The 16,074-nt window shown below is 39.9% G+C and overlaps 2 gene segments (V, D, J or C); one reads left to right on the top strand and one right to left on the bottom strand.

The window, feature by feature from the left end:
- Positions 1-16,074, bottom strand: part of LOC104661218 — a 321,548-nt gene that overhangs the window by 60,381 nt on the left and 245,093 nt on the right.
- Positions 7,470-9,150, top strand: LOC104661220. The segment is given in 3 exon segments: positions 7,470-7,855; positions 8,103-8,207; positions 8,955-9,150. Coding segments are annotated over 3 exon segments (291 nt in total).

Below are 16,074 nucleotides of genomic sequence, written 5' to 3' on the forward strand. Positions count from 1 at the left end.
GGGCTAAGTCTACAGTGAGGATAAGTTGAGAAAGAAGAGTTGGCCATTCTACTGTTCTGGAATCACAGCTCAGCACCCAATAAATGTCCACAGGAAAAGGAGCAAAGCAACACCTGGGGACAACTGACCTTGTATTTCTGAGTCACAGGGACACAGGTGTTGTCTGATGCCTCATAGATGACTGCTCTTGTTCTTTTATAGGCGGTACCATGGTATATCTTAGAGGTGACATAGGGCCCTGCTGGGGAATTATGAACACAGGAGCTGCACCCCTGTCACTACCAAATGTCTGTTTACACTGGGTGTTGTGGGGGGAGCTCACATAACCACAAGCACAGGCATATCGTGACATCCCCAGGGCAGGGCAGGGCAGGTGGCCCAGAGGATGCTCTGGTTGGTGCATCACCAGGTGTGACCACAACCTTGAATTTCAGGAGCCCTGCCTTCATCCTGGATGAGGATTTGCATAAATGTCCTCACTGACCCCACCACAGGCACAGTCTTGTGACTGAGCCTAATAAATAAAGCCTTTTGTCAGAGTCAGGCTGGTGAGAGGCAGAAAGATGGTGCTATCCCAGCTCCTAGGGCTCCTGCTGCTCTGTGTTCCAGGTGAGATAAGGTCCCTGTGGACAGCTCCTTCAGGGTGTTCCTCGTGCTCCCTGAGAAGAGTGGTGTTGGGAGGGGCAAGAAACAAATACCACTAACGCCACAGGCCTGGTTAGGGTTTGTCCTCACCCTTGTGGGCACATTCCAGCTTTAATAGGATCTCACAGCACCTCTGGATTAACCCTGTGTGCTTCTGATTTCAGGTTCCAATGGGCAGATTGTGCTCACCCAGGCTGCAGAGTCTCTGCCCTCCTCCCTGGGAAAGAAAGTCTCCCTGCGGGGCCAGTGAGAGGCTCCTCTACACGGACGGGAAGGACTACTTATCCTGGTACCAGCACAGACCTGGGCAGAGCCCTAAGATTCTCATTTGCCGTGCTTCCACCCAAGTCGACGGGGTGCCCATCCGGTTCAGTGGCAGTGGATCTGGGACAGAATTTACTCTCACCATTGAAGACCTGGAGCCAGAGGACTTTGCAACCTATTTCTGTCTTCAAACTCTGAAGAGTCCTCCCACAGTGATTGAGCCCTGAACACTAACTTCCCTACCAGGGCAAGCCCACAGACCCAGCCTCCCTTTGGGCCCCTCACACAGGAGCTCATCTGGCAGGAACAGCTGAGCACAGTCAATACACAAGCATGTGAGAAGCAGTTTAACGGTACTGGCCACAGGCTGCCTGGAGACCTCTCTTGTCCCCTTGTGGTCTTAAATATTTTGCATAGAAAACACTTCAAAGATAGGAGCAGTCACACGAAAAAAGTAGAAGGAACCAGGATGAATTTATTCTCTGTCTCTTTCCCACATGTCCCTCTCCTGAGTCTCCTCTGGACATTGGCACAGCTCCTTCTCCATCTCTTACAGTCACTTCTCTTCTTATCCTTTCAACCCCTAACTATGGAATGTAGGCCTAGGTCATTTGCAGCCACAGGCCAGCCCTCTCCAATTAGACTTAACCTCATTTTCCAGTTGTCCATCTCACTGTCCCTACAACCCTGTTCACTAGGCCCACTGATGGCCACTGTTACCTTCATAGAAACATTTCTCCTCTATGGCTTTGTGGCCTGACAAGACCATTTAGTGCCATGACTCAGCCACTGGCCTAAAAGTGAGACTCTGTTAGGTCACTGGCTGTCTTATTGCCAGAAGTAATATAAACTCTGCTTTTTCTAGATGTCTGTCTACACAGGGAAGGACTCCTAGCATAGACACAGTTTGGAACAAGAGGTACTCTTTATCATAGAAAAATCAAGAATTACATCTTGCATAAGAGAAGCTCATCAAAGGAGTTTACAAGAAGTGAATCACTTGTTCAGTGACAGATAAATAATGTAGATTTCTAAAATTTAGTACTTAAGCACAGAGTTTCTCTTGTCCTATCTCTCTCCACTCCCTGAGTTTTGAAAATCTTCTACTATGTTTTTCAAAAACTCTCGTTAGTTATCACGAAATCTTCTTGAATAGCACTGTTCAATAGAACTTTCTGCAACGATGGAAATATTCTGCATTTGTGCTAAGCATTATAGTAGCATTAGAGTCTAGTGACTAAACCCACGTGGCCATTGAGCACTTGAAATGTGGCTAGTGCATCTGAGGTCCTGGATTTTAAAATTTAATATAATTGTACTCAATGTTAAATTTAAACTATTTTTCCATAGTGGCTGTACTAGTTTACATTTACACCAGCAGTGTAGAAGTGTTCCCTGTTCACTGCATCCACGCCAACATCTACTGTTTTTTGATGTTTTGATTATGGTCGTTCTTGCAGGAGTCAGGTGGTATCGCAATGTGGTTTTGATTTGCATTTCCCTGATCATTAGTGATGTTGAACATTTTTTCATGTGTTTGTTGGCCATTTGTTTATCTTCTTTTGCACATTCAGCATGATGTTGGCTCTGAGTTTTTCATAGATGGCTCTTATTATTTTGAGGTATGTTCCTTCAATGCATAGTGTGTTGAGGACTTTTAATGTGAAGTGATGTTGAATTTTATTGCAAGATTTTTTTACACCTACTGAGATGAATCATATTGTTTTTGTTTTCGTTCTGTTTATGTGGTAAATCACATTTATTGATTTGTGTATGTTGAACCAACCTTGCAGCTCATGGATAAAGCCTTCTTGATTGTGGAAGATTAGCTTTTGATGTGCTGCTGGATTTGATTTGCTAATATTTGTTGAATATTTTTGCAGCAATGTTCATTACGGATATTGGCCTGAAGTTTGCTTTTTTTCTTGTGTTCCTGCCAGGTTTTGGTTATCAGGATGATACTGGCCTCATAGAATGAGTTAGAAACAAGTCCCTCCTCCTATTTTTTGGAATAGTTTCAGTAGGAATGCTACCAGTTCCTCCTTATACATTTGGTAGAATATGGGTGTGAAACTACCTGGTCCTGAAATTTTCCTGGGTGATAGGCTTTTTGTTACTGATTCAGTTGAACTCATTATTGGTCTGTTTGGGGATTCAGTCTTTTCCTACTTCAGTCTTGGTAGGTTGTATATTTCCAGAAATTTATTCATTTCCTCTAGATTTTCTAGCTTGTGGGCATAGATATATTCAGAATAGTCTCTGAAGGTTTTCTGTACTTCTGTGGGGTCAGTGGTAATGTCCTCTTTGTCATTTCTGATTGTGTTTATCTGGATCTCTTTTCTTCTTTATAAAATACATGATCAACATATACTGGTGGTCTGTTGTATAACCTTTCTATAATGTCTTCTGTAATTGATTCCACTGTTTTATTTATACTCCATGAATTCTAATATTTTACTAAGCTTGCCCTATGTGTCCTTGACTCATTTTTCCTAGTCTGATTACATTTTTTTCATTTATATTATGATTCCTAGTTCTGCTTTTCTTTTTCTTCAACCTATAGCCTGATAAATTTATTTTAATATAATTTTCCTGTTAAATATCTCACTTTTGTTATAAATTGTATGTGAGTTTTTCGGTGTCTTTTAAATGTACAATTATTTGTTGCAGAAAATAATTTCGCATTTTTCAAAATAGTAGTTTAATTTGCCATTGTCTTGCTATGTTCTCTCACCAGGCACAGATCTCTTCCCCATGATGCATTTGCAATTTTGCAGTACCATTTCATTTAAAGTTACTTATCTTTGATGGAATTACTCTATTCAATCTTCTATTTTTCAAAATATTGCACAAGAATTCTCCCTGATTTTTCCAAATACATCTGGGTACATTTTATGATTACCTTCCCTCACCACCATTCAGAATTGGGCCTGAGCACTGTGTCCTTAGGGGCTTTGTTTAGCAGATCCTTTGTAGCACTTGGTTGTTGGGCAAAGAGTGGAAGACAGAGCATGGGGCCATGGACCATTTCAGGTGGTTGATTTTGTCTCCGTTTTCTTTTCTGAAATCCTCTTAATGACCAGTCACCTAGATTGCCTAGTAAAGAGCTCTAGCTCTTTCTCCAAGTCCTTGCATTTTCCCTTCCATCTCTGCTGCTTTCCTCCTCCACTCAGAGTTGTATTAGTCAGTCAAGTACCGGGGCTTCTGGTGAGAATTTATCAGCACTTTGCTTCTAGCATAGCTGCTTCCCTGAAATATTTTATTTTTTAATTCCATCAACAGATCTTTTCCGCCCACCTTCTACCCAGATGATATTCCTTCAGCACTATTCTATCTTTATCACTAGAGTGGGAAAAGCCAGAGGTACATATTAGCTGTACTTCAGGCACTGAGAAGTCATAATTTATCTTCATGACAAGAGACACATTTTGCCTTTTTACCACTGAGAATATAACAGAAGTGCTGAAATAGAAAATTTAAGCGCTACTTTATTCTACTAAGTCAACCACTGACATTACCATTTGGATGCATTTTAATGCAGGTGTGTGTTTGTGTGTGTGTGTGTGTGTGTGTGTGTCCATGTGTGTATTGCTGATCACTGGGTAAAGAATGAACTATTTCGTAAATAATTTTAGGCAATGTATCTTATTCATATGGGAAAAATGCTATCAGATTTTTTTTATAACATACACAAAAAATACTTTACAAATGGATTAAACTCTTAAATATAAAACACAAAGTATTTAGACTTATAAAAGAAAATATGAAGCAGAACATATTTAGAAAATGTGAGCCCTGGGTAGGGACATCGGATTCATCAAAGCATGTCTTAGTCTCATTCTTTTTTCTTCTGATCTTACAAAGGGTCTTAAGGCTAGTAATTTCCAAGCCTTTCAATTACAGAACCAGTAAGTAAACTTTTGAAACACAGAATTGTGAGACTTTCTGTTGTAGGTGAACCCCAAATTGAGACTCAGCCTGGGAGACCAACTGAGTTATTGGCTTACTGTAAGAAAGCATTCAAGAGTCAGCCAACATAGTAAAGTAAAAGCAAGTTTCTTAAAAAGTCAAAGAATAAAAGGGTGGCTGCTCCATAGGCAAAGCAGGGTTACTCCATAGGTAGAGTAGAGTGGTGGGGAAAGGAGGGGGCTACTAGCTGACTATTTTATGGATATTTCTTGATTATATGCAAAACAAGGTATAGATTATTTATGAGTTTTCTGAGAAAGGGGTGGAGAGCTCCTGGAACTGAGAGTTTCTCCCCAGTCCATACCATACAGGGTAACTTCCAGGTGTCACCATGGCATTTGTAAACTGTCATGACACTGGTGGGAGTGGGAGTGGTTTTTAGCATGCTAATACATTATAATTAGCATATAATGAACAGTGATGATCACTTTTATTACCATCTTGGTTCTAGCTGGTTTAGGCTGGTTTCTTTACTGTATCCTGTCTTATCAGCAAGGTCCTGCTTGGTACCTGCTGCTTACTGTCTCTTGTCTTCTCAGTGGGGTCATGTGACCTGTTGCCTTGGAAACTAGTACTGTCTTATTCCTATTTTACCTCCATGCTCATATTTAATCAGAATCATGAGTAGGCAATCATTGGAGAATAAAGAAATGACACTCTGGGATGACTTGGATAGTTGTTTTGGGAAGGAGAAATGTAAGGGAAGAAAATCAAAATCAAAATCTAATACATTGGTTTTAATCTTCAAAAAATCTAGAAAGAGGCTGAGCGACAGTATTTCACATGAAAATCAGCATCTGAAAAGCTTTATAGCACTGCTTCCAAAACCAGAGAGAGGTGAGTGCTGGAACCTAAGGTACTGAATCCACCTCAAAGGAGAATTTTGTTGAGGACTGAAGCTCTATGGGAGGAAGGTTCAGTCATGTTGACAGGAATACTTGCAGCTGTATCAACCTGGTATTCTGATTGGAGTGAGAAATCTGTGTGGCACCCACTGCCTCTGATACCACAAGGGACCTCAAAGGTTGGGATGGCAGTCATGTAAAATAAAAAGTTTTAAAATTGGCTTTAATTTGTCAGGGTAGACAGCTAGTTTGTAATTGGTTGTGATTCTCTCTTTTATAGACACTATGAAGGATGAGGAAGACCGAGTCAGCACAATGTTACAAATAAAGTGTGGAATTACACTGAGAAGGTCCACACAATGAGAAAGTAAAACATAGGCAGATCTGAGGACAATCATGCATCACTATAAACAGACTGCATGCCAAGGCGTTTGCGATCAGACAAACTTATGTCTAAACTCTGACTCGTCTTTTAGCTAGATGTTTGAACTTGAAATTTATTTAACATATCAACCAGGTGATCCTCAAGGAGTGATTAAAAAAATATCTCACAGACCTGATAGGAAGCATAGAGGAGATGTTGTGCTTGGTATGGGGCCTAGGAACATAGAATATGCTCTGTTAGCTGTAGCTATTAATCAAAATTCTAAGCACTACTGTTTTCATATACTTGTGTGGCTTAATAAATTGCAATTAAACTGAAGTGTAATTAATTTTAACTCTCCAGCCTGAGCACCAGGACAGGACCTGCTGATGCTCAGGCAATAAACACAAATAAAAGCATACATAGGAACACTGTAATAAAATATATCAGGGAGCTATTAGAATTCTTCAAAGAGTAGATTCTCCAGTTTTGAAAACTGCTACAACAATGCAAAACAAATTTCCACAGTATTAGAGGTAAAAATTAAGTGTAAACGTATTGTTATATTTGATAAAAAAAGAACATTATTTTCATATGAAGCTTCAGATTAATCAATTATTAGTGACAAAAACTATTTACAATATTTTTTCTTGTAGTGGAAGAGACAGTGATAGAATGTATCAATAGACATCTTGAATTATATGAAGTCTATCTTGCTACTCATGTTATTATTATATCTTAAAACTAATAAAATATTTTAAAGGGAATTCTCCTCCTGTTTCAACAAGCAGCCCTGCATTTTCCCCCTGCCCAATGGGGCCTACAAGTTATGCAGCTGGATCTGTTTTCCAGTTTTTCAGCTGGATCTGATTCCAGTAATCAGGGAATTGAGTGTGCAGTATTCAAGTGAAGCCTCTCTCACCCCGGATTTCACTGAGAGTAACAGAATAGGATCCTGGGTATGGTGCTCAAAGAGTGGGTAATTATTGCTAATGTTAAGAGTATCACCATGGAGTCTACCACTGGTAGGTACTAAGGATCAGAACCACAGAAGATATAACACTAAAGCCTGCAGAATGATGAGTTTTGTGGCAGAAAAGCAAATAAAGGGAAAGATGATAACAGCGTGCCCAAGAGGTTACATTAATCATGACGTTCTGAGTGTGCACAGTTGTGAAGATAAAACCATGTGGATCTCACGGGTTAGGTTTCACACATTCTGCCATTTAAGCACTCTCTCCCCATGTCTTATCATGTACCATATAATTCACATTTTTTTCCCTTATATAACCCCCTATCATCTCTGCAGTTATCATATATGCTGTCAAACTGATTAGGCAACTACCACCTGTAGGTCGGGGCCAAGGCCACGGCATCCCAGGTTCAGCTCCTCAGCTTCCTCTTCCTCTGGATCTCTGGTTAATGAAACAATTCCTCTTCCCCATGTCCCTAGGTTCTCCACATCTCCACAAAAATATAGTTTCATAAAGAATTGATTTTCCTCATTCTCTCCAAATATGATGTAGTTGATTTATGTTTTTTACTTTCCTCCATAATCAGATGCTAGGACAGAAACGATACTCACTCAGTCTCCGGCGAGTGAGTCAGCGACTCCAGGAGACAAAGTCACCATCTCCTGCAAAGCCAGCCAAGACATTGATGATGATATGAACTGGTACCAACAGGAGCCAGAAGAAGCTCCTAAACTCATTATTAAAGATGCTACTACTCGCGTTTCTGGAATCCCACCTCAATTCAGTGGCAGTGGGTATGGGATAGATTATTATCCTGACAATTAATAGCATGAAATCTGAGGATGCTGGATATTACTTCTGCCAACAGAGGGATAATACACCTCTCACAGTGATGAACCCTGTTACAAAAACCTCCAAATGCTCTCGGTGGGATTGCCTCAGCTGCTACTGAAAATATTCAGAATGTGGAACTGGGTGGCCCTGTGGTGTTTATAATGCTTCTCCATGCCCATGCAACTCACTTCCTTTTTGTTTCTGTAGTTTCTGCTGCCCCCATGCTGTGCCTGACACACTTGATATGGCAGAGACTAGGACAGCCTTCCTCACATTGTCCAGCTGTGCCAATAATCTCATTTCCGAGCAGGGGTAAGTTCACATGGCCAAGTCCCTGTTTTTTGCCAAACTCATCATTTCCACCTCTAAGGAAAACAGAAACAAAGACCAAGATTGATCTAGCTTAGATTCCAAATAGTAGCATTAAAGGAAATTTTTCCTCCCTCTCAGCGTGCTCACCCTCATCCACACAGTCATTGTGACTCTTTGCTAACGCTCTGAGTTCTCCAGTTCTCCCTCCGATAATAGGGGGAAAACAAGGATAAATATGAAAGCGGCATGTAACCTGGGCGCAGATCGTACAGTCTTGCTCTCCTTAAATCCCTGGAATTTTTATTTCATCTGGTTTGTTCTTGCTAAATGACCACTAATGACCACTAGGATCTCTCTTACTTATTTCTCTCTCTTCTTAAACATCTCCATTCTTCTTTGATATTATTCAACTACGTAATACCAAGGTTAAAGGGTTTCCTCTTGTACTCTTGGCATAAACTATTATCAGGTGACCTTTCCGCTTAACCCCATTGCACTACTGGCCAACTTTCACCTAACATCTTACACGGAAGGAGTATGTAGAGAACAAAGACATTACCTTAAATTTTGGAATTCAGAATACTCAAGGAGGCAATAATCTGTGTACCACCCCATTCTAATCAATAAGGATTAAATAACAGTTAGGTTATTTAATTATTTGTTGTCTAAATGAAGTTTTGTTGTGTCTGCTGAGAAAACAATGATAACATTAAACTAATCTCTATGTTTTGATCTTATCATTCCCAGCGTATCAGCTTCCTTGCCGTTGTTTCCCTATAGTCTCCACCTACAGAACTTTCATGTGTATGTGTTCAAAACCTGTGGCTTCTAATGAGACTTTGAGGTCTACCCAAAACTACACCTGACTCTACAACCTTTAATGAGTACTAAGTTTAGTATTTAATAGCCATCAAACAAAGAAAGCAGTGGAAGTAAGGGGAGCCCCAGAAAATTGTCAATTTTAAACAATTCTTTTCATACACTGTAATCATTTAAAGTTGTAAGTTTTCCTCTGAGTATTGTTTTAACTGCATCCCAAAGTTTTTAAATGAATGTTATCATTCTTAGTTTCTTGATCATAAAAACATTTGGAGAATACAGATTATTATAATTGGAGTTAGAAAAAGTATTAAGTAATGTTGTTGCCATTTTTTTCAAATGTATATATTTTCAATTGACAGATAAAGCTGTATGTATTTATCATGTACAATATGATATTTTGAAGTTTATATACATTGTGGAATGGCTAATTCTAGCTAACTAACATGTGCTTTACTTCACATAATTCTTATTTTTGTGGTGAGAACATGTAACATCCATTCAGCATTTTTCAAGAATAGAATGCTCACTAGTCATAGTTACTTTGGTGTATCATAGATCTCTTGAATTTGTTTCTCCTATTTAACTAATTATGTATTTTTGACCAACATCTCCCCAGTACATCTCCTCTCCCCTAACCACCCCAGGCTCTGGTAACCACCATAATGTTCTATTTCTATGAGATCAACTTTTTTAGATCCCGTATACGAATGAGATCATGAGGTGGTTGTCTTTCTTCATCTGGCTTATTTCACTTAACATAATGTCCTCAAAGGTCGTCCATGTTGTCATAAATGACAGAATTTCCTTCTTTTTATGGTTGAATGCTATTCCATTGTGCAGATATACCACATTTTCTCTCTCCATTTATCTGTTGATGGACCCAGTTTGATTCCATATCTTGGCTATTGTGTATAGTGCTGCAAGAAACATGGAAGTGCAGATAGATCTTTGACATATTGATTTTATTTCCTTTGGATGCATATCCAGTAATGGCATTGCTGGATCATATGGTAGTTCTAGTTTTTGAGAACTTGGTGTTAGGCAAGTTGAGGATAGAAGCATAGATATGGAAGCCTGATTCCCTTACTGTCTGCTAGGAGTTTTTTCACTTATCTGTGGCTTCAGGAACTCTTTCAAACTCATATTTGAGTTCTAAGATATTGTTAGGTAAACTTGGTGCTGTGGCATCATCTTGCTGCCATTCACTGCCTAATGTACTTGGGCCCAACTCCAGGGAACCTCATTAATACAGCTTGGTGCCTGAGGAGCCTATGCAAAATTTCAGAGAGCATTGAGAGCAAAATTGCCTCCGTGAAGACAAGCAGTGGAAAGAGGAGAAAAAAAAAAAAAAAAACCATTACTCCAGAAATGTGATTGTATGCCTACAAGGCTCAGGAGTTAAATTAAAACTAAAAGTTTTGATAAAGTTTAACAAAGTTTCTTAATGTAAATTTTTTACATCATCTACACTCTTTCAAATCAACAGCAGTCAACTTGAATGCGTAAATAACTTTTATAATAGACCCTGTGTTTATAAGCATGTAATTTCAACACACAATTGAAACATAAATTTGATATCAGTATGTGAAATATATTTGTACCACTAAATGGAATAAAGTGCTCAAATTTATCTATCTCAGACTCTCTTTTGAATTTTGAATACGTATTTTAAGTTTCTCCTGGACATCTCATAGGCACTTCAATAAATCCAGACCAGATCTCTGATATTTCCCTCAGCATAAACAATATCTCAGAAAATGAGTCACCACAGACTTAGGAATCTCCCTTGTCACTGCTTTTAGGTCTACCAGGTTCTCAAATAACATGTCAAGACCTCCCAAGTCCTTCTGTCACTAGCAGACCTAAGGTGTCACAGCTCCTCCTGGGGGTGGTAGGTGAAATTGCTTCAGCTTTTAAACTGGTATAGCAATTCTTCATTTATTCCAAAACCCAAATAAAAAACGTTTGTAGAATTACACAGATAACAGGATCATTATTTGTATAAAATAGTATACAAATAACAGTATCAACATCTTGAACTCTCCTAGGCAGAGTGCATTTTGAACAAATACAAAAGAAGCCTTGCCCTCATAGAGTTTTCATTTTAATGGCAGGGACAGGTAGTAAACAAACAGATAACATTTCACTGCTGCTCTGTCCCTGCTCCCCCTGAGTTCCTCCCCTGGAGATTCTATTACTCAGGGCAGGTGGGGCACCTGGCACCCGGGTCCACTTAGTGTATTATTACTGTTCATTCCTCAGCATGGACAGTGAGAGGAAGGGGGAACATATTAAGGAAGTTGAACACTTACATTTTCTGAAAAATACAGCCAATTGTAGTCTTGTTCATTGCCAGATAACGAAATCATCTTATGTTCAAAGATAGTGGTCTTTTAATGCATCATATCCCTGCTATGTGAAACCTCCTAACACAGTGCTCTGATACCATATATAAGAATGAACTGGACCCAATTTTAGCAGAGAGTCTTTTCCTAAGTTTAGTATTTATTTGTAGTGAAGATCACTTTCTTCCTCTTTACTCTCCTCTATTTTCTTCTTTAAACATGTTTGTTTTTTTTCTAGGCAAAAGAGAGAAAGGAGCCATCTTTCTTTATGTCCCTCAGATCTATAATGACTCCTCCTTGAAATTCCAGCTTATCTTTCCACTTACATTCTTTAACTCTGAGCTATGTTCACAGATGGAAGAGTGAACATTTGTATTCTTTCGTCTAAAGCAGCTATTTTCTTCTTCCATAGATCTCAATTACTATTTAACAGGCTGTTTTGTTTTGGAAATATATATCCCAATCCAACTCCAAGGATGTATTGCCCAGTTGGGTTTAATCTCAGAATTACTGCTGGAGTTATAAGAATGAGCACCATATATGAACAAGGAGTATAAAACACCAGGATTTCTCAGCGTCAATTCTAAAGCCCCTTAATATGGAACTGGCACAATGGAAAGCACAGTGGAGAGGTGTAGGGTCCAGCCCCACAGGGTCGGTGGGTTTTTCTCCCCGTGTGTGGAGACAAGAGATTGTAGGAATAAAGACACAAGGCAAAGAGATAAAAGAAAAGACAGCTGGGCCTTGGGGACTACTGCCTCCAAGATGCGGAGACTGGTAGTGGCCCCGAATGCCAGGCTGTGCTGTTATTTATTGGATACAAGACAAAGGGGTAGGGTAAGGAGTGTGAGCCATCTCCAATGATAGGTAAGGTCATGTAGGTCACATGTCCACTGGACAGGGGGCCCTTCCCTGCCTGGCAGCCGAGGCAGAGAGAAAGAGAGGAGAAAGACAGCTTACGCCATCATCTCTGCATATCAGAGACTTTTATTACTTTCACTAATTTACTACTGTTATCTAAAAGGCAGAGCCAGGTGTACAGGATGGAACATGAAGGTGGACTAGGAGCGTGACCACTGAAGCACAGCATCACAGATGAGACCGTTAGGTCTCTGGATAACTGCGGGCGGGCCTGACTGATGTCAGGCCCTCCACAAGAGGTGGAGGAGTAGAGTCTTCTCTGAACTCCTCAGGGGAAAGGGAGACTCCCTTTCCTGGTCTGCTAAGTAGAGGGTGCTTTTCCTTGACACTGACGCTACCGCTAGACTACAGTTCGCTTGGCAACAGTCATTTTCCCAGATGCTGGCGTTACCGCTAGACCAAGGAGCCCTCTGGTGGCCCTGCCCGGGCATAACAGAAGGCTCACACTTGTCTTCTGGTCACTTCTCACTATGTCCCTGCAGCTCCTATCTCTGTATGGCCTGGTTTTTCCTCGGTTATGATTGTAGAGCAAGGATTATTATAATACTGGAATAAACAGTAATTGCTACAAACTAATGATTAATGACATTCATATATAATCATATCTATTATCTATATCTAGTGTAACTATTCTTATTTTATATCTTTTATTATACTGGAACAGCTCATGCCCTCCATCTCTTGCCTCAGCACCTGGGTGGCTTGCTGCCCACAGAGCGGTAAGAATAAATTAGATTGTAGTGACAAAAATGAGTCAATTAGATAAAGCTTTCTCTGAAAACTTCTTCTCTGGACTTTATGTTAACTTGAGTATTGACTCAGCTTGGATTTGTTTCCCATCAAATCTCATGAGGAACCAGGATCCCCAGTGTTGGAGGTGGGACCTAGCGGGAAGTGTTTGGGTCAAGGGGGCGAATCCCTCATAAATGGCTTGGCACACTCTGGTATTGAGTGAGTTCTGCCTAGTTAGTTCCCTGGAGAATGGATTGTTTAAAAGAGGCTGGAGCCTCCTCTCTCTATCTTGCTCCCTCTCTCGCTATGTGATGCTTTCTGCCCTTGTCTTCTGCCAGAGCAAAAGCTTACTGAAGTCTCACCAGAAGGAGATGTTGGTGCTGTGCTTCTTGTACAGACTGCAGAGCCATGAGCCAAATAAACCTCTTTATAAATTACCCAGCCTCAGTATTCCTCTATAGCACCACTAAAAGGACTAATACAAATATCAACATTCCATTTACTATTTAATACAGTGTAAGCTGAGATTTTTGCTCATTGGAACTAAAAATTTATCAAATGATCCTGTAGTCTTAACCAGTGTAATTTGGTAATAAAATGGAAAATATCATCATTTTATATTTCACCCTACAAGTGAAATTCACAGAAAACAAAAAAATCATTATTTAAAATGGTCTATTCTTAAATCACCATAAAGAACTTATTCATGTAACCAAAAACCACCTGTTCCCCGAAAACCTATTGAAATAAAAAATAAATTAAATAAAAATCAAAAAATTAAAATAGGCCGGGCGCGGTGGCTCAAGCCTGTAATCCCAGCACTTTGGGAGGCCGAGGCAGGTGGATCACGAGGTCAGGAGATCGAGACCATCCTGGCTAACATGGTGAAACCCTGTCTCTACTAAAAATACAAAAAAATTAGCCAGGCGTGGTGGCGGGTGCCTGCAGTCCCAGCTACTCGGGAGGCTGAGCCAGGAGAATGGCATGAACCCAGGAGGCGGAGCTTGCAGTGAGCCGACATCGTGCCAGACCAAGACTGGGCAACAGAGCAAGACTCCGTCTCAAAAAAAGAAAAATTACATGGTTTGTTTTTAAACCTGGAGAGTCATGAAAATTACAAATCAATATTTCACAGATCAGCATTTTCTAGGCAGACAGTTCACTATTTCATAGGATTATTAAAAAGGTTTTTCAAGTCATTAAAAGCCATTAATTTGAAGAATAAATTTAACATTTAAAATATTATTACAGTCCTGAGACAGGACATGATCTAATTCTGGAATGAGTACAGAAGGACAGAATGGAACACACACATACATATATTTGTAATGAAAACAGCGGCAACATTGGTAGCAACATTGGTCAGTATCTTTTAATTACCTGCATATGTTTACATGTATTCTGCCATCTATTTTTCATCATATATTATGTTATCTTCATCTTCTACATAGAAAAAATATTGCTTTGAATAGAGACTTTTAGAATACATTTTGATAACACAGATATCTAAAAACATTGAGTAACATTTCTCTATACAACAGAAGGTACGTGAGTCATCATAGATGCAAATGGCACCAGTACCGCTGTGCAGACACCAGCATTCCCACCCTAGGTTGTGTGGACACGGGTTCACTTTGCAGCCTCCACTTCAGGCCTTGGGGACTCCTTGGCGTTGATACATGAATAGCAGGGCAGGTGTTTTTTTCATCCCCATTTCCCCTTCCTCCCTGGTCTCTCTGCAACTAACAGTAATTTCCTAGGTGACATGGTCTTGGTTGCTTTTCATCCTACATTGAAGAAAATTAATCCCAGGTGACCTAGGTGATCCAGGATCTATCCTAATCCAGACTCCAATTATGAGGCAATCCTTTTTAGTTGGAGGAAGAAATGATTTATGCTGAGGTAGTTGGGCCTGACAACACTAGTCAGAATTTTATCCTGATAAGATATAGAATATAAAGCCAAATGATGCCAAGGAGGTAGAATATGGGGACCCCAATCAAGAAAGAGGCGCAATTTATTAGTTCACTGGGTATTAAAGAGACTTATGACTTTTGGTCTCTGGACAATAATGTATGTGTGAGTGGCACATCCTTTGAGCAAACGTGATATCATCTTGTGTATCTCTAGTAAATCACTTGATGTTATAATGATGACAGAGATGGGTCGGAGCCACTCCAAAATACTAAGAATATCTTTAGCACGCACTTGAGAACTGATGTTTTATTTTTAAAACTTTGAAAGAAATGTAAGAACAGGCTGGGGACGCGGTGACTCATGCCTGTAATCCCAGCACTTTGGGAGGCTTGGCCAACATGGAGAAATCCTGTCTCTATTAAAAATACAAAAGTTAGCTGGGTGTGATGGCACATGCCTGTAATCCCAGCTACTCATGAGGCTGAGGCGGGAGAATCGCTTGAACTCAGGAGGTGGAGGTTGTAGTGAGCTGAGATCGCACCACTGCCCTCCAGTCTGGGCAACAGAGTGAGACTCAGTCTCAAATAAATAAATAAATAAATAAATAAGAAATTTAGGGACAGCATGAAGTACTTATTTCCCACTGGAACCATTTGAGGGTAAGTTGAAAGTGTTATAGACGCATTCTAAGACTCTACTATGTGTCACTACAAATGACTTTCTCCTGCGTCATTTCAATACAATAATGAAATCAGGAAACCAGCATTAACACATCACTCTATGTAGTCCTCAGGTCTGTTTCAAGTTTTGTCAATTGTTCCACTAATGACTTTTGTAGCAAAATGACCCATTGTGTGCCTCCTTTACCGGCCCTTGTCTCTGTAGTTTTCTTTAGTCTGGAACAGACCCTCAGTCTTTCCTGAACTTCATTGTCTTGTAACTTTTGAAGATGATGCACTAGTTATTTTGTGAGATGTCCCACAATTTGGGTTGGTTTGTTTGTTTCCCCATTATTAAGTTCATTATTAAGTTCATTATTAAGTTATTATTAAGTTATTAATGCATCTTTTGCTGTAGATTCATTTGTTACAATTGCCAGAGCAAAGTACCACAGATTGGGTGGCTTGAAT

Source organism: Rhinopithecus roxellana, chromosome 17 (genome assembly GCF_007565055.1).
Source record: "Rhinopithecus roxellana isolate Shanxi Qingling chromosome 17, ASM756505v1, whole genome shotgun sequence".
In the NCBI taxonomy this organism is placed as follows: Eukaryota; Metazoa; Chordata; class Mammalia; order Primates; family Cercopithecidae; genus Rhinopithecus; species Rhinopithecus roxellana.